This window comes from Quercus lobata, chromosome 9, assembly GCF_001633185.2.
Source record: "Quercus lobata isolate SW786 chromosome 9, ValleyOak3.0 Primary Assembly, whole genome shotgun sequence".
Taxonomy (NCBI): Eukaryota; Viridiplantae; Streptophyta; class Magnoliopsida; order Fagales; family Fagaceae; genus Quercus; species Quercus lobata.
In genome coordinates, this window is record NC_044912.1 from 322,470 (window position 1) to 346,891 (window position 24,422).

Genomic DNA, 24,422 nt, shown 5'->3' on the forward strand with positions numbered 1-24,422 from the left:
GTTTTTGATATATATATGGGTGAAAAAGTGTGTAAAAATATGTATAATATTGTTTAAAATACCCAAAAATATATTCAAAATAGACTACCAAACAGACCCTTGCTACCTCAACTGTTTTGAAACTTTCGTGATAATTCTTTGTGTCCTAATTCAGTTGTAATTTTCATTTTGTAAATTTCCTTGAAGGTCCACATGCTCGTTGGCCCGCATGCACGAAGGTCCCTAATTCTAAGCCAAGTTTACACTGCAGTCTGAAGGTTGCTGTGCTGCGTTCTAAGCCAAGTGCAAGCCTTCGATATCTATTTTTTTTTTTCTAAAGAAAACAGCACTAATTTAAAAAATTTAGAAATACCATAAAATGTAATAATATTTTTACAATACTATTTATTTTTAGTTAGTGTCAATTCTAATCTAATAAAAAATTTGATAACTCGACTGTTTTGAAACTTTTGTGATAATTTATTGTGTTCTAATTCAGTCGTAATTTTCATTTTGTAAATTTCCTTGCATGAACACGTATCTCACTCTACCTTTTACTTTTTTTTTTTTTTTTCTCAACCATAAGTTTCCTTTCACCCTTGTCTTCTTCCACCTTTATATATTCTCCCATCCTTATTTTCTTTATCTCTTTCTCATCTTCTTTCTGCTTCTCATTATCTCTAATAGAGCTACCTTTACGTTCCTTGCCCTAGGGCATTCTCCTTACAGAAAGTAAGATCTCATAAAGCTCTGATAACTCTCTTTCCAGGTTTCCATTTTCTTTGTACTGCAACTTCCTTTGTAACTTTTCCACAAAAAAGCTTGTTACTAAGTTTCCAATGGCTTCCACTAGCTCCGAAACACCCTCTTTACCTGGTTCGAACTTCGATGTTTTTCTCAGTTTTCGGGGTGAGGACACCCGCCATGGCTTTACAGACCATTTATATGCGGCATTTATATCGAAAGGCATTGAAGCCTTTAGAGACAACGAAAAACACCATCTAGGACAAGAAATTGCTTCTGAGCTCATACAAGTAATAGAAAAATCCCAGTATGCAATCGTTGTTTTCTCAGAAAAATATGCCGATTCTAGGTGGTGCTTGGATGAACTTGCTGAAATTGTTGAATGCAAAAAAAATAAGGGACTTAAAGAAGTGGTGCCCGTCTTTTACCACGTAGATCCCTCCGACGTACGGAAGCAGACTGGGCCGTTTAAAAAAGCCTTTGACGAACATCAAAGAAATGACAGAATCGACAGGGAGAAGATCCAGAAATGGAAGGATGCTATGAGAGAAGTGGGGAATTTAAAAGGCGAGCATTTACTGCCACATCAAAGGTAAGATCGTGGGTTTTTTTAGTAGCATTTTTTACACTGTTACACACGTTTAAAGCATGTGCATCTTGTATAAAAAGTTATTTCTATTTTAGTACAAAAATCTTCTTTTTCTACCTTACTTCCTCACTTTTTAAAATATTCTACGCCAAACTATCTATTACAAAACATTTCATATTAATTTTTCTTGATATTTTACAATTTTTTTCTCTTTCTTTTGAATTCAAAAACTAACATTCCCTCTTTTCTCCCAAATGGAAAATAAATATTGTCAATATAAATTTAGATAGTAACTATAAGGACTACGTATTTTTATATGACTTTACATTACTTGACATATGTTCTGTTTGTTTTGATAATGGTAATTTTTAAATAATGAGTAATTTTTCAAAAAAGTATTTTTTATAATATTATTTTATTTTATTTATGTTTGGTAACAACATTAAATAAGTTAAATAAAATTCTAACTTTCTTTATTTTGTTTCTTGTTTTTCAAAAATATTTAGTAAAAACCATCTCTAAAAATAAGTTATAATTTATCATCCATTAACTTTTTTTTTTTTTTTTGATGCTACAAAATATTAAAAAACACGCCAAACTATATTTACACGTTTTCTATAGAAAGAAATAAAGCAAGCAGCAGACGAATTTTGGACTGGATTAATTAAAATGTAGTACTTTTTTTTTATTATACGACCGTGACCGTAAGTCATTTCAACCAAAATCGTACTCTTTCAAGCGTGTGTAAATGTGTATTAGAACTTTTATTCTTTTTTATTATTTTACTTTATCTGCAATTTGTGTCTCTTGTACCACCAATTCAAAAAAGCTGTCTCATTTAGAAAACTTTTTTTTTTTAATTTTTGAAATGGTACAAAACTTTAAACATAAAAGAATGAAAAAGTATATAATAAAAGATATAGGTTCTGTTTGGATAGAACTTATTTTGCTGTAACGGAAAATTGAAAATATTATTACAAAATAATTTTTAATAGTGTAAATAATACTGTGAGACTCATTTTTAATGGGAAAGTTCATAAAAAATGAAATGGCGAAAAACACATTTTGGTCCTTACATTTTCAGCCGATTTCCGTTTTAGTCCCTAAGTTTTTTTTTTACCGCTTTTAGTCCCTCTCCTGAAAAACGCTTCCATTTTAGTCCCTGCCGTTACATCAGAAACGGATATTGCAGACGTGGCAAACGGTAAAGTTAAATAATAATAAACTAATGTCCACGTGGTCTAAATTAATAATAAAAAATATTTTTTAATGCCACATCAGCATCTAAATTAAAAAAATTAATTTATTAATTTTAACTAAATAAAAAAAATTAAAAACAGAATTAAAAACTAAAAATCTTATGAATTGAGATCTAAGTGTGCCTTGAACAAGAACACATACCCAGATCCAAGAACACAAACCCGAAAATTATTTAAAAAAAAAAAAAAAAAACTAACCAAAACTAAAAATTCCAATCTCAAAGCCAACCAACAACCACCAAAATAAAAGCCACAACAACCCAGGCCAAGAAAATCAACCCACAGCCACAAACCAACTCCAGCATAGGAAAACAAAAAGTCAAAGAGGGAAAGTGAACAGAACTTAGAAAAGGAAAAAATGGTGGAATCGAAGCAAAGCTACGAGGAATGCCAGAGAAAGAGAATAGAAGAGAACAACAAGAGAATGGAAGAGCTCAATATAGGCAAACTCGCTCTCGCTTTCAAAGCCTCCAGATATCTGCTTTTTGGATTTTTGATTCTTGTACGGACAGGTGAAGCGATCGAGAGTAACTCTAGATATCTCTTCATTACTGGTCTGAAGATCGAGTCCGATCGCCAGCAAGACCCGATCCGAACCGCCAAATATCTCTCACACAACAAACCTCCTTCAAAACCACCCGTCATCAGATTCGAGTCCGTCGACTCGTACCCGACTGCTGCCTTCGTCAAAGCTGAACTTTCCTCATTCAAACAAGTGGTCCAAATGCTCACCGGATCCTCCAAATAGTGATTAGTGGGTTTGTGGCTGTAGGTTGATTTTCTTGGCCTAGGTTGTTGTGGGTTTTATTTTGGTGGTTGTGGGTTGGCTTTGAGATTGGAATTTCTGGCTTTGGTTAGTTTTTTTTTTTTTTTTTTTAAATAATTTCTGGGTTTGTGTTCTTGGATCTGGGTTTGTGTTCTTGTTCAAGGCACACTTAGATCTCAATCCATAAGATTTTTAGTTTTTAATTCTGTTTTTAATTTTTTTTATTTAGTTAAAATTAATAAATTAATTTTTTTAATTTAGATGCTGATGTGGCATTAAAAAATATTTTTTATTATTAATTTAGGCCACGTGGACATTAATTTATTATTATTTAACTTTACCGTTTGTCACGTCTGCAATATCCGTTTCTGATGTAACGGCAGGGACTAAAATGGAAGCGTTTTTCAGGAGAGGGACTAAAAGCGGTAAAAAAAAAACTTAGGGACTAAAACGGAAATCGGCTGAAAATATAGGGACCAAAATGTGTTTTTCGCCAAATGAAATTTGTGGTCGTAGACCGTGCATTCATGCATTGTTCATAGGAGACGGTCAAAAATTGCGATTACTGTTCATGTACACACAGTACATGAACAGTAACCACTGTTGCGGTAAAACGCTCGCTAAAAAAATAAAAAAAAACGCAGCAAAGAAAACGCCCTATCCAAAGTCCCTCGTAATAATAGTAAAACTAGGTGAACACAAAGATATATATAAATATAAAGAATAAAAAATATATATAACAAAAGTAAGACTAGGTGAATACTCTATATGGTTACATGGAATTTTTTAATTCGGCCCAAATTCATCTGGGCCCCCTGGTATGGTCCTGAGCCCAAACATATAACAAAAATTAGTCGAACGAATGACAAAATTAAACCCAAACAACAACAAAAATATAGATCTCTAGCCCATTTTTAGCCCTGCAAAAACATGATTTTTTGTTGGTTTCATATTTTAAAAAGTAAATGACAAAATTTGAAGTACAGAATATGATGAGCTTAAAGTCTTAAACTTGTCAAATTAAAAAGATACCCAAAAAAAAAAAATTCTTAAATGGTGGGAAGTGAGGGGGAAAAAAGATTGAAGAAGAAATGGTTATCTCTTGGAATCGAACCATACTTAATTACATTTAAAAAATAGTGAAGGAGTTGATGAAATTCTTTAAAAATAATAATATAATTAGGCAAACTAAAATTTTAACAAAAAAAGTGCTTCAAATCAATTAAAATTTAGCAAATTGCAATTTGATCGGTTGAAGGTCTCTCTCGATAGGTCAAGCTCTTCAGTTTCTGAATTCATTTTTTTGCAACTTGTACGTTCTTGAATTTTGACTTATATCAACTTGAGCAATGTCTAAACCACTTCAAAGACACTAAGATCTTATTCTAGACTAGTTTTTGTTCTCGGTTTTCCAACATACAACATATTTAGAACCTAAACATTTAAGACTAAATATTTAGAACCTAACAATCCTAATTCAAGATAAATTCATGAAGAAGTGAAATTTCATTAGGATCTAACCATGAAAAGAGTTATTTATAGCAAGTATAACATAAATCAAATTTCTACAATAATACAACAAATAAAAAAGTCCTATGGATCTTAACATAAATAAAAGCTATGTATAAATTGCTCACATTATATAAATAGCAAAGAATAAACTCAACATCACAAATAAGACGTTTAAGTTGTCATGTCCTGTGTATTGTCCCAGCAGGAAGGGTCACACTTATATGGGTTCATCAAGGAATATGGAGATTTATCAAGTATGACTTTTTTTTTTTTTTTTCTCCCTTTTTTGAGAAGAAGACAAATGAACTTCATTAATCAAACAAGGCTAAATTGCCTAAAGTACATGAGTAATGTCTTGTGGCACCTCTTCCATCTAGAGCAAGAAAGTAGGACTTACATGTTGGGTTTATAGAAACCTCAAAAGGAGGAATGAGTGTTATTTATATAAATGTTATTGGGACGAGTGTCATCTCAATAAATCTCAAGGAATGTTGGTTTAATTAACTCTAATTTTAAGTATTATAATATATGATTTGATGTGATTTTGACATGAGCTTATATAATAATAGCTAATTTTAATGTGAATGTTTTGGGGACAATAACTAAATGACCGATTGTTATATAATTCTAAAACTCTCATATATTGTAACAAATATATTGTAATTTTGCATGGAATAATATTTATAGGCAGGCATAAGTCACAATTTATGTCAATTTTTGTTATTTGTAGTTAACAGTAACTTATTAAGGGCGACAATTGAAACAATTAAAACAGTTAATGATTTGATGTACAATACAAATAAACAAAGAAAAAGATTCCACTGTTTAATGGTCAACAAGGCTATTTAGTCGGTTCTTTTATTTTTTATATTTTATTATAATGATTTTTTTTATAGATTTAGTAGACTTATTAAGGAAAATGCTAAGGACACAATAAATCCCACAACTATTGCCACAACTTGTCATATGACAAGGTTTATCAAAAAAAAAAACTTGTCATATGATAAGCTGTGGATGGTAGAGGTCAAATGATGGGTCCACACCTTCATCACTCATAACTCGTCACATGGTAAATTGCAACTAAAGTTGCAAAAAAAATTTTGCCCCTAACATTGCTCGACTTATTAATGACCATTGCTATCGTAAGCAATGGGATTGGATGATGACATTGAATTTCCTCATTTCTAAATATTCTGCAGCTGCTCGTTTTCCCTCCCGTTCAAAGATTTTCTTATGCCTCCTTACTCCCTGTAAATTAAAGCTCTAGTTTGGAAGGCCAAGATCTTGGGAAGTAGGGAAACGTTTCCTATGAAATAACACATAAAGAGGTATAAAACATGTTAAAGATTGAAGATGTAAAATCCAGGAAATTTCAACCACAATTATTTATGAAAATTAAGAAAGGAATCAAGGAACAGTTCATAATTGCGTTGCTAAAAATGAACGATGGTAAGTTGGTAACCCAATATCTATATGGGTAGTTTTCCTTAAAAAAAAAAAAAAAAAAAAAAACTTATATGGCTCTTTGGATTTTGGCTCAAAGCGTTTAATTACATTATTATAAAAAATAATTTAAAAAAGAAGCATTTGATTACATCCATTCGTCCCAATTTCAGTTTTAACAAACTAAATTTATTGCCATCTATCTACTAAATTTATATTATGGATATATCCTGCACTGGTAGATTCAGATTCACTGCATATTATTCTCTCTTTTTTGTAGGTCTGAGGCAGAATGTATCAAAGTCATTGTGAAAGAGATATCAAATAAATTGAAAAATACATTCTCAGCGGATACTGTTGGACTAATAGGAATGGAATCCCGAGTTGAGAAATTGAAGTCACACTTAGCTATAGAGTCAAATGATGTTCGCACTATAGGAATTTGGGGGACAGGAGGAATGGGTAAGACAACTCTTGCAAGTGTTGTTTATGGAATGGTTTCCAATAAATTTGATGCTTGCTGTTTTATCGAAAATATTAGGGAAGAATCTAAAAAACAGGGTTTACATAAGATACAACAAATACTTTTGAGGAAACTTTTGAATTATAGAGATTTGGAGGTAGACAATGTTTATGATGGAGTTCTCATGATAAAAAGGAGGTTATGTAACAAAAAGATTCTTCTTGTTCTTGATGACGTAAATGAATTAGACCAATTGAAGAAGTTAGCTGGGGAGCGTTGTTGGTTTGGGTCAGGTAGTAGAATTATGATAACAACAAGAGATAAGCATTTGTTGGAGTTGCATGAAGCAAATGAAATATACGAGGTTGAAGAATTGAATCATGATGAAGCTCTTAAACTTTTTAGTTTGAAAGCTTTTAAAATGGACCATCCGCCTAAAGATTATGGAAAGCTATCTCAAGCTTTTGTAGATTATTGTAAGGGGCTTCCTTTGGCCCTTGAAGTTTTGGGTTCTTCCTTTTATAAAAAAAGCATTGGTGAATGGAAAAGTAAACTGGATAAGCTCACCGAATTTGGTGAAAGAACAATTTTTGATGTGTTTCAAATAAGTTTTAATGGACTAGATCATACAGAGAAGGATATTTTCTTAAATATTGCATGCTTTTTTAATCACAATGATCAAAATGATGTCAAAAAAATACTAGACTATCTTGGGCTTCATGCTGGAATTGGACTGAGTGATCTTATTGATAAGTCTCTCATTAAATTGCATGAAAACCAATTGTGGATGCATGATTTACTACAAGAAATGGGTCGAGATATAGTTCGTCAAGAGTGCAAAGATCCTGAGGAGCGTAGTAGATTGTGGTCATTAGACGACATCAACAATGTGCTGACAGAAAATACGGTAAGGGGTTATTGAAAGAAACTAATAAGCATGTATCTTATTATATTATTCAACATTTTTTTTTATATAAATAATAATGGAGTTTAAATTATATTAGTCTAGTAATTATACATTTTATACTAATCTCTCTTATTTTTATTATTAGGGAACAAAGGAAATTCAAGGCATAGTGCTAGTGTTGCATGAACCAAAAAATCTAAAATGGAATTCTGAGGCCTTTTCAAAGATGCGAAATCTAAAATTGCTTAAAATTTGTGGTGTTCCACTTATGCATGATCTCAAACATCTTCCTAATAGCTTAATAGTTCTTGATTGGAGAGAGTACCCTTCAAAACCGGTGACATCAAGTTTCCTATCAAAGGTAATGTAGGTACCCTTATACTACCTTCTTCTTTTTTTATAATAAGTTTGTTTGTAGAAGCTAATTGTTTTACTCTTTTTTTTTTCTTTTTCATTTTTGGCTTTTAACAGTGTTTTGAGTATTTGAAATTCATTACTCTAAAACTTACTCTAAAACTTACTGAAGGCCCAGACATTATTAACGTCCCAAATCTTAAGAGTTTGGTTCTTGAAGATTGTATAAATTTACGTAGGATTCATCCATCAATTGGAACGCATAAAAAGCTTACTATTCTTAATTTACGGGGATGCAAGAATCTCAGAAGTCTTCCAAGCAAGTTTGAAATGGAGTGTCTTGAGGAAATTAATCTTTGTTGGTGCTCAAAAATAACAAAACTTCCAGAATTCAGCAGAAACATGAAACGTCTACACGCCCTTTATTTAAATAGTGTTGCAATTACAACAGTACCCACGTCAATTGAGCATTTGGCTGCCCTACACCACCTTAATTTGTGTGGTACTGCAATTACAACACTACCCACGTCAATTGGGCATTTGGCTGCCCTACGGAGACTTAATTTGATTGATACTGCAATTACAACACTACCCACGTCAATTGAGCATTTGACTGGCCTTTGTGCATTGGATTTACGTAATTGCAAAAATCTTGTGCATTTACCTGATGCCATTTTTAATTTAAAGTCGGTTACACTAGTCGACCTTAAGGGATGCTCAAAATTGGATAGACTGCCAGAGAACCTAGGGAATGCCGAAAGTCTACAGAATTTGGATTTGAGCGAAACTGCTATAAGAAAGGTCCCTTCTTCCATTGGTCTATTAAAACATCTTCGTTCGCTACATTTCAAAGGATGGAAGGGGTTATCATCTAATAAATCGTGGTATGATTCAATGCCAACAAGTCCTCATCCCATCGACTTGCTATTCTCTTCTCTATCTCTATCACCTGCGTCTTCTTTGACCCGATTGAACTTAAAAGACTGCAATCTCAAGGCAATCTCCAATGATATTGGTTCCTTATTCTCTTTGGAAGAATTGGATCTAAGTGGAAATGATTTTGTTTGCCTTCCGGAAAGCATCATTCGACTTTCGAATTTGCTAACGATGAAGTTGAATAATTGCACAAGTCTTCAATCATTGCCAAAGCTTCCATCGAATATTGGAGGAGTTTGGGTAGAAGGTTGTATCTCACTGGAAATGTTAGCAGATCCATTAAAACCAAGCGATTCATTGGAACCATCTCTCCATCTTCAAAATTGCTTTCAATTGGCTGACAATCAAAGCTGCATAGACTGGTTTATCTCAAGGATAAAAAAGTACTTCAAGCTCTCTCCCCCTCTCCATCTCTCCCGGTCTCACTTTCTCTGTCCTCATTATAACATTGTTATTCCTGGAAGTGTTATTCCTGAGTGGTTTAGCCACCAAAGCATGGGGAATGAAATGAAAATAAAACAACCTTCTCATTTGTATAATGAATGGATGGGAATTGCTATTTGCCTTGTGATTTGTCGGCGTTATCAACGCTTTCTTAGCTGTACGTTGACAGCCAATGGAAACAGAATTCATATTGGTAACGATACCTCAATTGATAAGGTTTTATCAGATCACCTTTGGCTAGTCTATCTGACTCCTAAATTCTTATCAAATAAATTATTGTGGGAAGGTGACGGGAATGGATCCAGTCAGATTAGAATTAAAATTGAAACCGAAGATTGGTTGGATTCGGTGAAGGTAAAAAAATGGGGGTTCCGTATGATATACAAGAAAGACATAGAAGATCTTGACCGAACAATGGTCCAGTATAGCAACAGCAGCATTACTTCTTATGATGGCATGGATGTTGTCCATCATAATTTCAGCAATTCGTCAGTGGCAGTGGAATGTCACAAAGTCAAGCGCAGTAGTGATGATTACAATGGGGCTGGACCCAGTGGAGAAGGAAGCTCTAATGAAACCCATGGTAACTCTGATTCTGAGGAGTCAAGTGAGTACAAGGACTGTGGTGAGGAGTTAAGCGATTGGGACGAATCTAATGACAGTAACCCCGATGCTTAATCAACTTTTCATCAGTAAGTCACTGTCTTTCCTCTGTTGGTTTCTGCATTTTCTTTTTCTTTTTTCTTTTAGTGTACATTCATTAATGGATTGCCCACCACATGTTTGACTAGAGTTGTCAATTAGACTCCTAGCGATTTGACAAAAAAGAATGGCAAGAAAATGCTTTTGCTGGTGTTTTAAAAGCATGCTTTTAATGTGATTAAAAGTGAGTAGACATCAAAACTGGAAGTTTTTGCTGCCAAATCTCATCTTAAATACTTTTCCCTTTGCATTTTCTTAGCTAGACTTTTTTTTTCCTATTCTATTTTTTCCTCCCCAGACATGCTTAACAAAATATATGTAATGTCAAGTTTGAATGGAAAGGGTGCTATAGCCAACCACATGTATTGCCTCCATCTGTTATATAATTACCTCATTTATCTGTGATATTAATACTTTAAAACTCATTTTATAATTGCTTTTTAATTATGGAAGTGTTTGACATATGATTATTGTTCTTTGGCTCTTGATATTCTTGAAATTTTCCAGGTTGTTTCGGATCATGACCAAGTTCAACCACCCATGCCCATCTCACATGTTCATCTTTATAGTAATTAGACCCAAGTAGGCAAGCAAGTATTTAACAAGATTGAAAATGGGAGAAGGTAGTATGCTTAGATTTGTAAACCCCACTTTACTTGTTATTGTCGTTTTGATGCATTACGCCTACAATTTAAGTTTTGTCACATTTTCGTCATTGTTTTACCATTTTAGCCTGATTTATTACATCTCATAGTAAATTGATAATATACCTTTATAGACATCCTAGTATGTACAAATGGTTCCAATTTTTTTGCATGTCAATAAAGGGGTGTCCTATGAAATTGTTTAGTTTCTGTAAATGTTGTGGCAGATGTGCTAGTCAAAGATACTTTTAGCCCAGGTGGAATTCTGGATTTGTTTGAAAACTCTATAGCAAAAATGATTCTGAGAGAATTTTACAAATTCATGTTTGTGTTGCTGGCAAGCTCATAAGGTCTCATTTTAAATCTGGTGCTTATTTGGTTGAAAAGGATAATCGCTGTTGCTTAGCAGAAATTGTAGAAACCATGCCGGCAGGTCCTTTTTTGATCTCAATAGCACAACCATAAGTGAAGACCTTGAGCATTGGAGCCATTTTGTAGGTTACAATCACCTTCTAAAATTATTGTCATTCTTTGGAGGATTTATTGAATTTTCTTCTTGTGAGGGTAGAATTGAGAAGACTTGTGAGGACTTTTTTCCTGTGTGTCAAGGATGCAGAAACCTTAGACCTTATTTTTTTCCCATGTCATCTAAAGAAATCAGGGTTGGTTTGATTTGTCCATTAGAACTAATTTCATTCAGCCTTACTTGATTTAGGCATGGATGAAGAGAAATCAGGTCAATTTAGAGAACTTAAAGTACTTCTCGTTGTCTTTTGTCTCTATCTTATGGTCTATTTGGACTTATAGGAACAAGGCAACCGTGAAGAAAGAGCCTTTCTCTGCCACTAATGTGGCCATGTTTTTTAAAAGTTTGTTTGATTTCAATGTGCAGGGTAACTAATAGTCCAAAAAACAAAGAAAAGCCTCAACAGCAGCAAGAAAAGCAAATCCAAACCTTTAGAGAGGGTTCAACTACAACCAATCCTGTTGGAGGAGAGTTGTAAGGGTAGGGGATGGAAATAGCGGGGATCCAATTTCTTTTTTAAAAATAGAGAATATGCATGTCCATAGCTGCTTGTGAGGAGTCAAGTGAGTGATTAGTGACCTGAGATTTTTTCATTGGAAGGAATTTTATGAAGTGACCCAGAAGGTTGATCAACGTTTTTCTCTCTATCGCCCGTAAGTCACCATCCTTCTTAATTTGAGTTTTGTTGGTTGATTCATCATCGCTTTCCCTTTCCTTTGGCATATACTTGTACTATTTTGGGTTAATTTTAACTTCAAAAAAGTTTCTTGCTAGCTGTACCTTAGTTAATTATTAGCACTTATTCAAACTCCCTTCTGGTTTGTTTAATCAAAAAACATAAAGCAATACTCCTAGCTAATTTGATACGCATATGAAAAACAGAGTCTTATGAAATAAACAATGATTAGGGTCATCTTGGTTTAGTGATTGTGTTACTTGTTTGTGCTGGTTGCCCCCTTGATGTTGGATCATTGGACTATTTCATGAGGTGAATCTGTCACATGGCCAAGAGATAAAAAGATAAGTGTAGTCAGTTGTATGCTTTTTAATTTCTCTCGTCATTGTTTTAAAAATTTTCAAGGTGCAAAAACAATATATGCATGCCATTGCAAACATTACAATCAAAATTATTTTTTATCTCATTACATATTATATATGTGAAGTCATGCATAGTTTGTAGTCAGAATGATTAGTCTAGCTAGGGGTAGCATCTAGCTTCCTCCCTAGTTGAAAGTTCTCTAAAGTTGTGTACTAACCTTCAACCAAAGAAAATGCTTTCCTTTTTTTTTTTTTTTTTTTTTTTTTTTTTGGTTTAAGAGAACAGCGGCCTTTTCTGTTCTAGTTCTTGTTCCTTTTATTTTTGTTTTGCTCTGAAAATTCTTATTAATTTTAAAGTATGACAACAGTTATATAACTTTTCCCCACTCCACTAGCTATATAGCTAAGACAATCAGGATTCCAATTCTAAAATGTACAAACTTTACAATCAAATGTAGCTTCAGCAATGAGGAACTTGATAATAACTTTTATGAGGAATTAATTTGGATATTTAAACTATCTGTAAGGAACAAATCATTAAAACAAGTTCTTGATACCTTCAAATATCAACATTATTGACAATTGATCGTATCGGAATAATTAGCCTTCCTAGAGGTTGTGTCTCGCTTCCTCCCTTGTTGAAGGTTTTTTAGGTTTGTTTACTAACTTGAAACCAAAGCAGATGCTCTTTTTCTGATTAAGAGAATAACTGATTTTTCTATTCATTTCTTTTTATTTTTGGCTTTTGCTTTTATCTGAATTTATATTATTTAAAAGTACGACAACAATCATAAAGTTACTAAAATGACTTGTATTAGCATGTTTGAGGACATTGTTATTGCAATTCTCATAATGCAACAATCTCTAGAATCAAATCATGGTTAGTGATGGTTCTAAATTTTCAACCATGAGGAGCTTGATCATAACTTACCTTAATGGGGATTTAATTTTGATATGCAAAATTTCTTCAATGACATCATTACCATGTTCTTGATATATCCAAATATTGTCATGTTGTTGACAATTGATCAGTTCATTGATCAACAGAAAAAGGTCTGCATCAGCAGCAGTAATATTCTTGGTGAACTGCTTAAACTATCAGCATTGGGAATCTAAGCTTGTACCTATATGTTAATAGATTTGCCATCACCAACTAGTTGAGAAGCTCTCACGGGAGAAAATCTTCAAAGTTAAAAGCATTTAGTCCAATTTTATGTGTCACCAAAAAAATGTTGTGAATGACTGCATATTACTCAATTGTTAGACCTGTCTTGTTAGATCTATGATTTACCATAAGAGAAGCGCGTTTGGATCTATTACTAAATGACCTTAGCCATCTGATGCCTTTATTCAATGTTGGGAAATCATCAAAGACTTCATCTTCCCATGTAATGCTTGTGAAGAAGAATTGGTGAGACCTTTATAATATTTGAATTTCATTTTTTAATTGTCATATCTTTCTTCCTTGGATTTCTTATTTAGATATTTCTTTCGTTCATTCTTTCTTCTCCTTCCTCTTTTACTTCAGAGATTTAGGAGTTTAATAGGTGCCCTATGACATATCTTTTTTCTATTGTGCTTTCTTATTTATATAATTTAGTAGACAGGTACTACCACATGTAAATGCCCCGTTGCTTTTTAATAGTAATAGTTTAAAACTCTTTTTATATGTAGTACTGCTCTTTAATTGTTTAAGTTTTTTCCAAATAAATTTTGTGCTATTTCCTCTTGATGTTCCTGAAGTTTTCCAACTTTTATACCTTTAACTCTAAATGAAATTATTGACTGAAATTTGTACTTACCCATATCAGATCACGAGCAGGGCAAAACTGTTCATGCTCATTTCACAGGATAAAACAAACCAAAAGACTTATCTCCATAGGTAACCTAGCTTGGCTACCCTATCAAAGTGACTCAACTAGAATTAGAATCAAAGGATAACAGAAATTAAACCTGAGCATACAACAAACTTAGCCATAAATTACTAACCTAATTCTTTGGTGCATATTCAATCAGGCAAGCAACTGTGCAGAAAAGGTTGAAAAATAGAGAAGGTATCCTGCTTTGATTGATAAGCCCTGCTCTAATTGTTATCGTTGTTTTGATGCGTTACATCCAGAATATAAGTTTTCATATTTTTCTGCTTGGCTGTCTTTTTAGCCTGATGTTTTGTATTTTGTAGTGGAAAGATCCTACAGTTTTATTTTGATGTGTTTTGTCCAGAATTTAAGTTTAGTCATGTATGTGCGTGTCAATCTTTTTCAATAATACAAAAAATATTATTTTGCTAGGTTATAAAACCCATACTTTAGTAATCCCTCAATTAAGTCAAAATAAGCTACTACTATTAATAGGTATTTAAACTTATCTTTACACTTTGGCTTGAAAACAGCACCTAATTAGAGAGCTGTACTCTCCAGAAGTGGCTGCTCAAATTTTAGCTATCCCTATCTCAAGCTGTTGAGTTACTGATAAGCTGCTATGGCCTCATACAACACAACATAGTGAGTGAAACCAAGTGCCTTATGCAATGAGGAAGAGAACTTGGATCATTTATTCCTAAAGCACAGTCTTGCTTGGGCTGTATAACCTCAACACAATGATGTTTTGAGGGACGAGGGTGCAAAACAGTGTACTTATGATGTGCTAATGCTCAGTAAAGTCTTGTTTTGTAGGTATGCACAAGCCTATGATGCGCAACATGTTGATTAGAGTAACTACTAGTGTACCAGGGCAAGTGTGTCCGGTCATGGAAGGATGGCAAGTGTTGCTGACAGTTGAAGGGCACTGGCAGAGCAAGTGCAAATGGGTTTGTTTTGCCCATGTAGCTAAATCATGTGCTGGCAGATAATTTTTTGGCTGTTCCAGTAATGCCGTATGCAAACGAGTGGAAGCTTACCGTTTGAGAAGCATTTTTTCCAGGCTTGTTTTGGTTAGTGGAAGATTGGAGGACCTGTGTTTGGAAAAGAAGAAGGTTCCTTGGCAACTTGCTGCGCTGACTGAAGAACACGAGTGCAAGGGAGTTGGAGAACGCCAGTGGTGTACATTGGTTGTGCATGGGAGTTACTAATGAGGCTAAAACCCAGGTTACTCTTGCTTCTAACTCTTTTATGAACATTTTTTGGGCTTGTAACTCTATTACTAGAGAGTTAACTTTAGCAATCTGGATAATATATAGCCAATTTGTTTCAATGGTGGGACTTTAGAGTTACTTTCAACAAAAACTGTTCATGTTTAGTTGATATTCTTCACATGTTAATAGATAGGCAAAATTGCCAATGAGCTGGGTAGCTCAAATGGTATTCTCTACCCCCAAATTTTATACCAACAGGTAATCACATGGCTCATGAGCCTGAGAGTTGGCTTGGAACGTCAATCAACAAGGCTAGCCAAATTTGGATAACATTGGTAAATTATTGATTCACCCAAAAGTTTAAGCTGTTAGGAAATTGTGAATTTAATCATTTAACCATAATTTTAACACTTCCCCTCACATGTGGACCTAAACCTCTTCCTAAAAAGTACAGCCCAACTTGTGGGGGTTTTTAACATTTTAAATTAAAGATAGAGTGGAGAAAGGATTGAATTAAGGATCTCATGCTTTTATACCATGGTAAATTACATATTCACCTAAAAACATAATAATTACTTAATTAGTAATTTATCAAAGAGTGGAGATAGGATTGAACTAAGGATCTTGCGTTCGTATAGTTGCAATTTGCAACTCAAGAGTTATCTATAGCAAAGTACAAAATTACTAGATTATAAACAAATCTAGCTAAGGAGGAAGCATTGCCTTGCAGGCTTGCATTTACAGCAGATAAAAAATTAGCTCACAGTTTCTCTTAGCATCTTCATCATACATTTTGTCATAGTGAAAGGTCTGAACTTTGTACAAAAGGGCAAAGATTAATGGCAACATCACTCAAAAAGATCAAAAATTGACATACAATGCAATTATGTATAATCCTATCTGGTGACATTTTTACTTTTTACCTCATATAAATGTAAAAGAAAACTAAAGTAATATGACCTGCTTGAACACTTTCTTCAGCTACTTTACACTGCTAATACTAAATTAATTAGTCGATGTATTAGTCATAAAGTTTCCAAATTCCACTAAAGCATTTGTGATAGATAGAAAGAAAGCCATACGAATAAAAATAAGTTTATAGCTTTTCAAAAAAAGTAATAGGAGCAAGACTTTATATAGCTGGCCACTAGGAGATTACGCAAAATGTGTAGGAATAATTGTCATCAAATTTCCACTACAGTACTAATCCCAGAAAATGGAAAAAAAAAAAAAATATATATATATATATATATATATTTCATAAAAGCATGATATAGCAATTTCATCCCATTACCACCACCACCACTAGCAAAAGATTTTGATTCATTAGAATCTACTCATGCGTGTCTCACTCTCTCACATGTTTGAAAATAGTTTTGGCCCATTAGTTAATCTTTTTGAAAAATGGGTCAATGCAAGGTCAACACAAGAATTTACACTTTGACTTGGAACACAGGACCTGGTTAGGGAGCTATACTCTCCTGAAGTAGTGAAGTGACTACTCAAAATTTAGCCACCCCTATCTCAAGGTGAGGAGCTACTAATAAAAAAATATCGCCTCAATGTAACACATGGTGATATCAAAATTAAGCTACTGTTGAAAGTAAGGGGGAATTCAGGTAATGGATTCTCATTGGAGGGTCATAGCTCTTAGATGGAGACGTCTGTGGGAATTGAAGCTTCCTTTGAAGTTAATAATTGTTATGTGGAAGTTTGGCATGGGGACTTACTGATTAAAACAGAATAGTGAAATGAAACATAGTGAGTGATAGTAATTGTGTGAGGAAGAGGAAAACTTGGTTCATTTATTCTTGAAATGCAATCTTCCTTGGGCTGTATTGTTTGGATAGATTTGAGCCTTAGAACTGAGTTCATTTCTCCCTGCTCTTTGAAGCGGTGGTTGCCTCAATGGATGGAGGATCCAAATTTTCAAAAACAGGAATATATTATGATGTTTAAGGGTGCAAAATAGCTTCTAAAGAAGTGCTAATGCTTTGTTTTGCAGGTCTGCACAAGTCTTTAATGCCCAACAAGCAGATCAGAGTAACTGCAGGAAAGTACCAAGGCAGGTGTTTCAAGTTGTGGAGGGTTGTAGGAGTTGCTGACAATTTAGGGACACTAGCAGAGATAGTGTGAACGGGATGGTTTTGGCTTTGTAGCCAAATCAAGTGTCGGCAGGCTGTTGCAGTTCTTTCACATGCAATCAAATGGCATGCAGCTAGATGCCACTGTTCGGAAAGCATTAACTAAGGCTATACAGCTTGGTTTTTGTAGACTTGTTTCCATAATTTCTATGAGTGGAGGACCTATTTTTGAGATGAAGGTTTCCTGGGCAACTTGCTGTGCTGATTGAAGACCACCAGTGCATGGAATTTGGAGAACGCTAGTGGTTGTATATTTTGTGCATAAGAGAGTTGCTACAAATGTTGGGGCCTTGCTTCAAATTCTTTTGAACATTTTTGGACTCTACTACCAGCCAACGCTTCAGACATTATTGTATTAATAAACCACACCCAAAAAGAAAAAAGAAGACGAAAAGAAATAAGTTAAAATAACACCTTTTCTGGACTAATTTAAGCCATGGCATGCAACTACATGCAATCATTAACATTGTAAGACATCATATAAGAGATTCATGTACTTAACGTGAAAATCATATTCAACTCTCCTTTTAGATTCAAATAAGAGCAATTGAATTAACCATCTAATGGCTCTGACCGATTAACATGCTTTTTTTTTTCTTTTTTTGTGCCCTTCAAATGGATTGTTCTGTTAAACTTCTATTAAATACAGAAATTGAAGTTTCTCTTCCTTATGTAAAGGTTGTTATATACTTCGGTTGTTTTTCTCTTTCCTCACGATAATCCAAAATATTTCATCTGTGTCTTTTGGGTCACATTAAATAATTTTTTAACAGAAAATTTTGGCTCCAACCAAAGTCACTTTAAATAATTTTTAACTTGACTTGGCTCAAATTGGCTAGAGGGTAATGATAAGAAGATAAATGAAGTTTAGAATAGCATACTTTTGTTTTTTAATGGAAGGTTGGAATTTGCCTAATTGATTTTCAATTTAAAAGGATCTAGAGCAGAATCATCTAGTCTTTGAAGCAAAAAAAAAAAAAAAAATGGTTAATTTCTGCTATGCTGCAAAACATGAGCATTTGATTTCATCCAAGGTTAGGCAAAACATATTAAATTAGTACCATTTACTAATGAGAAATCTCATTAGTACTTGTTTTTTTGTTCAATAAAAATCATCATTGAAACTCTCATATAGCTCAGGATGCAAGTCCATTTGCAAAGTCAAAAATTTTTATGAAAGGTTCCCAATGAATTTTTAGATTACATTTTCAATCTTCAGATATTATAGATTCTCCAAAAAAGAAATCTTCAGATATTAAAAATAATTTTAAACAGTTACATCCAAAATCAGCAATAGGTCTTCAGCTGCCTTTTAAATCCAACCCCCTCCCCCCAAAGCCCCCCTTCATTTTCCCTTTTTTTCCTCTCTTTTTCAACAAACACGGCGAGCTTTCTCTTCCTGTCCTATCCCTAATGATTTTTGGCCATTTGCTATACCTTCTAGATCTGCAATACAATAAATCACATAAACTACATTCCACATCAAAAATCAGCTATTCTGTAACAATCATCAATGCATTAAAGGAAGGGAAACATGCCAAAGGTTTGATCACATGAAACAAATTTTTTTTTTTTAACTTTCAAAGAACTTGGGTGCAATCATGAGACCAAGATTAGCTTCTTCTTCTTTCTTTTTTTTTATAATAAGCATGAGACAAGGTTAGCTATTCTTTGAAAAGATCAAACCAAAATATAGAATCAAGTGAAATGTCTACCAATTCTAAGTTTAAAAGTTTTGCAATGTAAAATACATGATTGGACATGGAAAATCTCTCCAAACCAGTTGTATTCCCTGAATTTATATAGTTCTTAGTCTTCTAAAAGATGTAGGAGTCAAGCCCATTGTAACTTCCAGTGAAGTTATAAAATGAAGTCTAGGAAAAAGAACCCTCAACAGTAATTAAGAGTGACATCATTATCTTGTTCAATAGAATTTGTAATATATCCCATCTTCTTTGTTGCCCATAAATGGCACAAAGAAATTAAAACTCACCAAAGAACTGCGTGAAAATGCGCATGAACTTTTCACGCATGAAGAAGTTCAAGTTGCGGGAAACATTGTAGGCCATGGCAGGTGGAAGAGGTTTCACAATGGTGTCAATGCTGAACACTCGTTGAAGAAACTGCATACATAAAACTCAAAAGAGGTATCATATCACAAACTCAATTACGAACGGATTTAGATGCAAAATTATACAAGGTAAGCAAATGGAAGAAGAAAAGAGGAGTAAAAATATTATTGAGAGCCAAACAAACATAAATGTAAACTGTATAATTCCAAGCAGTGAGTGATGGATAGGCTATAAAAGTGTCAATCAACAGAAAAACAGAACGTGACAATAAAGACTATATCAATTAATTGATATACATCCTACAGACATGCCCTTGCCCATAATAACAATGTGGATATTGATGGTGTTCACACACACACACACAAAAACCCTCAATCAATTTCAGTGATCTACATCATAGAAAGCACAAATATGTAACCTCACTTCATAAAACTGAGGCTTCAACCATATTAAGAATCAACTATTTGAAGCCTCAATAATAAGAGGCTTCAACCTCATGTTAGTTGTCTTACCACTTATAAAAAAAACTTCAACTATTAAGAAATAGTAGATTTAATCATTTAACCATTATTACAACACTTTCTCTCGCGTGTGGGTCTATACTCCCCTTTAATAAGTAGAGCCCAACAGATTTGATTTTTGACTTTTTTTTTTAAATGAGAGGGTAGAGCAAAGATTGAGTTCAAACTCAAGACCACCTACTTTGATACTAAACTATTAGATATCCCAAAAGCTTAAACTGTTAGAAAATAGTGAGCATAATCATTTAACCATTGTTCTAACTGTTTGAAACAAAATGACCTGCCATGGTCTATCAACTTGAAACTCTATATTGGATAAAAGTTCTCATCCGCGACAAGAATAAAATTTCTTCTTTCTTTCCTTCTGCTTTCAGTTTTCTCTGCTGGGTAGAAGTTATCAACCACTACTACAATGGGTTATCCCCAGTTGTATTTCTAATTTGGTTTATTATAGTAATACTGAGGCTTTGAGTAGTTTAACCCGGAGATATCATAGAGTTGCAACACATTGGCCAACTGGTAGGAGCTCACATTCCCAATTTATCCTTAAACAAATTAACAATCTCTCATATAACACATAACTCATAACTCAAATCTATTAAAACACAATTGAGAACAGCCAGGAATCCCCCAACACTGCAAAAGGGTATGCTACTAATGACAAAGACAAAGACATGAACTTTAAACAACCAATAGCAAGTAATCAGGAAACTAAGAATTGGGTAACCAAAGATACATAAATTAAACCAAATAATCCAGAATTTTCTCAAGTGGGTAACCAAAGAAACACAATTTAAAGCAAGTAATCAAGAAGCTAATAATTGGGTAACCAAAGAAACACAATTTAAAGCAAGAAATCAAGAATTCTCTCAACTGGGTAAGCAAAAAAAAAAAAAAAAAAAAAAAAAAAACCAAGAAACAAAAATGAAAATCAAGAAAATAGAGACCTGGTAGTTACGTTGAAAGCTGTAGCGAGGGAATCATCATCGTAATCGTCATGGTCGTGGCGTTTGGACTTGTCTTTCTTCTTGCGAGGCACGTGCATCACTGACTCGGCTCCAGGCTGCTGCTTTGTGACTTTGAGCTTCGCGTCTTGGAACTCTTCCGGGGCTTCCTCTTCGCCCCTCCATGGCGCCGATGACATCAACTTCTTCCTCCCAATTGCCATTTTTATTCAATCGGAGTTTACAGAGAGAGAGAGAGAGATAATAACGTGAGTTAATAATGATTGCTTAAGTTAAGTCACCAAATTGGTTTTTGGTGTAATAAGGTTTTTGGGGAATCTAGATGCACTTTAGTACTTAGATTCCCCTTAAGCTATTTGCAATTAAACATGGGAATGTATCTTTTCAAAATTACTGTAATTGTAAATGTTTATTTAAACCAAACGATTTGTCAATTAGTAAGTGGAAATTGCTTGTGCAACTCAAAATTAATGGTGCAAAAATGGAGAATGGAGATCTGGTTATGTTCACATGTTAGCCCCTGTGGTGTGTCCAATTCTTGGAGTTCCATGTTGATTAGAAGTGTACCCATATTTGAGTTTATATGCACTATTATGCAACTCTCTTGGTATCTTTTAAATAAGAGACCTAGTTTTGGCATATGGCTTTATCTATACCATACATGTGCTAATGTGCATCCTATCTTGTCTCATGGATGTAAATTTGGTTAGAACCATTCAGTTTTGCTTTGACCCATTTATCTTTCCTCCTTTTCTAAAATTGGGCTTTTTATAGCCATCTGTGAACACTGGTTTTGGCCCATTGATATTTAGCTTATTTTGTGATGATAGAATAGTAAAATTTGTAAAATTTAATATGATCTATGACTAAATCCAAGATAGACAAACGGAGTTGTGCGAGTTGATTCAGAAAAATTTCTTGAAAGTTTCAGCATGAACATGGAGTGCATTACAAATGGAATGACTTGAGTTCTTATCCCTAAAAAGGACCATGAAAACTTGATTTTTCTCATTCCTTGTCTCCTTTGCGATTTTTTTTTTTTTTTTTTTTTACCATAATGATGATAGAATGGTATAAAATTTCCACCATACAATGTTGGACGACAAACTAGGGTGGTTGTTAATTTGATTTGATAATTGTTCGACTGTGCATGTCACTCTTTTTGCCTTTTTCTATGCTATTGTTTGGTGATGTTATTTGCGAAGCTGTTGATGATTTAAAAAGGAACCCGTGATTTACGATCATCAGAAGAATAATTATTTACACGATCTTAAAAATAAATAATTGTTACAAATGATTATTCCTTTCTTATCTATTTTGATTACTAACTAATATATTTTTTTTTTCCTTTTTTTGAGAGAGATTACTAACTGATATTCTATAATGAAATTTTCTCATCGAAATATATATATATATATATATATATTCTATTATGAAATGTCCCACTTTAAAAGCTCAATAACACAATTTTATAATTTTTCTAACTTGTCCTTTATCATTTGAAAAATCAATACTAATTTCCTTTTGATTTATTTAAGTTTAAATTAAGACCGGTAGGTTTTTTTTTTTTTTTTTTTGGTGAAAATTAAGACTGAAAACTTTCAGTTTTAGAATTTAATAACTTTTTTTCTTTATGTCCATGATAATATTCCCATAAAAAGTATTTTTTAAGTAAAAAAAAAAAAAAACAAAATGGGAGAGAAAATATTAACGAACCGATGTAAAAAATATTTGAATTTATATTGTAAAGATTGAAGGTAAATATATTATAAAACCCATTATAGCTACATTTTTACTATATGACTTATTTGTGTTATAATGAATTCAATATAGAGTTTATATAGTAGAGAATCATTAGTTCACCCTATACTAATCCAAAGGCTAGTTTGCTAGTTCAATAATTACATGGGCCTACAATAAATTTGGGTCTCTAACAAAACTAACCAAACTTTAAGGTTTAGTTTGTTATAATTTCTAATTTTTAGGGTTTAATTTGAACCACCTCTGAAGTATAGGATTTAAAATGTAATTTGATCTAAGATTTATTGACATCTGTTGCCTATTTATTTCCCAATATGACAGACCACTTTCTTTTTTTTCTTTTTTTTTTTAACATTCTTATTATTGTTTTGTTAAGAACTTTATAACTCAATTGTGTGTGAAAAAATAAAATTGCATTGTCTAATCTTATTTGGGAGAACCAGAATTTGAAATCCTCATACACCACTTTTTAGTAACAATTGAATTTAAAAAATAAAAACTCACTGTTGTTTTTATAGTACAACACATTGTATCTCTTATTGAAAAGCAGGGGAACTATATTCTGATCACTTTTTCCTACTCCTATTCTATGTTCTCATCAATTCCCCATCCAAACATAAGGTTATGCACATAAAAAAATGATAATTTATCCATTGGTAGAACAGTTTTAATTGGGAATGCCTTCTGGTTTCTCTTTCATATAGCAACTTTTGAATTTAATTAGGACCCCATCATCAGTTGCCATCTTTTGAAGTTTCATGTGCATAGAACTGTGGTGGATCTACTAACCCCTATAGATAAGTTATAACTACTACATTGAACAAGGAGACACAATTCCCACTTCCCAGCAATGCAATTAGTTGGATAGTAAACTTTTTCTGCCCAAATTGCTAGTATTAAGGACCAAAGATGGTCACCCTACATTATGTTTATTTAGTAATTCTCAGTAGTATAATTCATCCAATAAAAATTTGTAACAACTGAAAATATATATATATGAAAGGAAAATCCCAGCTCCAATTCTCTCAAGTAAATAATAAATCTATGACAAAACAAGAATTGTAGTAAAAAAAAAGGACAGAGAGAATTAAACCTCTATGGACAAAAGGGTCTACCAAGGCGAGCCCTGTGACTTGGGATGGTGAAGTGCCTTATTCTTCCTTCTTGTTCTGTCAAATACGGAATACCCATCACAAAGAAAAGCCTTAGAGAACTTGTCCTCCACAAGTACTCTATCAACATCATGCACAAACACATCAGTCTCACCCTCCTCTCTATTCCTAGCCATCAATCCAGCTGTGTATATAGCACTCATTCTTCCTGGGGCATTATCATGGTACCCTGTAGGTGCATCCACCATGATCAAGTCCCATTCTATGTCGTACACTTCACTTGGAAAGAGAGAGGGAGAGAGAGGACGGGGCGGCTGAATGAGAAAGAGATGCTACGGTTTTAGATTTAGATGTTTAGTTTTATATAAATTCAAAACGACGTCGTTTGATAATAGGGAAAAAAAGAAAAAAAAAAAGAAAAGCTGTTTTGAAGGGTGGAACCTGAGACAGGAGCTTGAAAAACACACG

The 24,422-nt window shown here is 33.4% G+C and overlaps 1 protein-coding gene and 1 pseudogene across 8 annotated transcripts; one reads left to right on the forward strand and one right to left on the reverse strand.

The window, feature by feature from the left end:
- The first annotated feature begins 642 nt into the window (after positions 1-642).
- LOC115959613 (TMV resistance protein N-like) lies at positions 643-18,085 on the forward strand. Of its 8 annotated transcripts, XM_031078061.1 has the most exons (12): positions 643-1,315; positions 6,573-7,662; positions 7,808-8,023; positions 8,134-10,088; positions 10,606-10,721; positions 11,635-11,921; positions 13,585-13,717; positions 14,129-14,188; positions 14,323-14,360; positions 14,699-14,810; positions 14,982-15,392; positions 17,385-18,085. In XM_031078061.1, exons 1-4 carry the CDS (start codon positions 819-821, stop codon positions 10,072-10,074), a joined length of 3,744 nt encoding a protein of 1,247 aa, XP_030933921.1. In that variant the 5' UTR covers positions 643-818; the 3' UTR covers positions 10,075-10,088; positions 10,606-10,721; positions 11,635-11,921; positions 13,585-13,717; positions 14,129-14,188; positions 14,323-14,360; positions 14,699-14,810; positions 14,982-15,392; positions 17,385-18,085. The 8 variants fall into 8 exon arrangements, with proteins under 8 accessions (XP_030933921.1, XP_030933920.1, XP_030933922.1 ...); XM_031078060.1 differs by lacking the exon at positions 14,129-14,188; XM_031078062.1 differs by lacking the exon at positions 13,585-13,717 and having other exon boundaries at positions 14,118-14,188.
- Positions 18,086-18,891: 806 nt separating this feature from the next.
- On the reverse strand, positions 18,892-21,328 carry LOC115960626 (annotated as a pseudogene).
- Between the last annotated feature and the right edge of the window lie 3,094 nt (positions 21,329-24,422).

Coding starts and splice junctions, on each gene's coding strand:
- LOC115959613 (XM_031078061.1), top strand. CDS start 819: ATGGCTTCCACTAGCTCCGAAACACCCTCTTTACCTGGTTCGAACTTC. Junction 1,316..6,572: donor CATTTACTGCCACATCAAAG/GTAAGATCGTGG, acceptor TCTTTTTTGTAG/GTCTGAGGCAGAATGTATCA. Junction 8,024..8,133: donor CATCAAGTTTCCTATCAAAG/GTAATGTAGGTA, acceptor GGCTTTTAACAG/TGTTTTGAGTATTTGAAATT.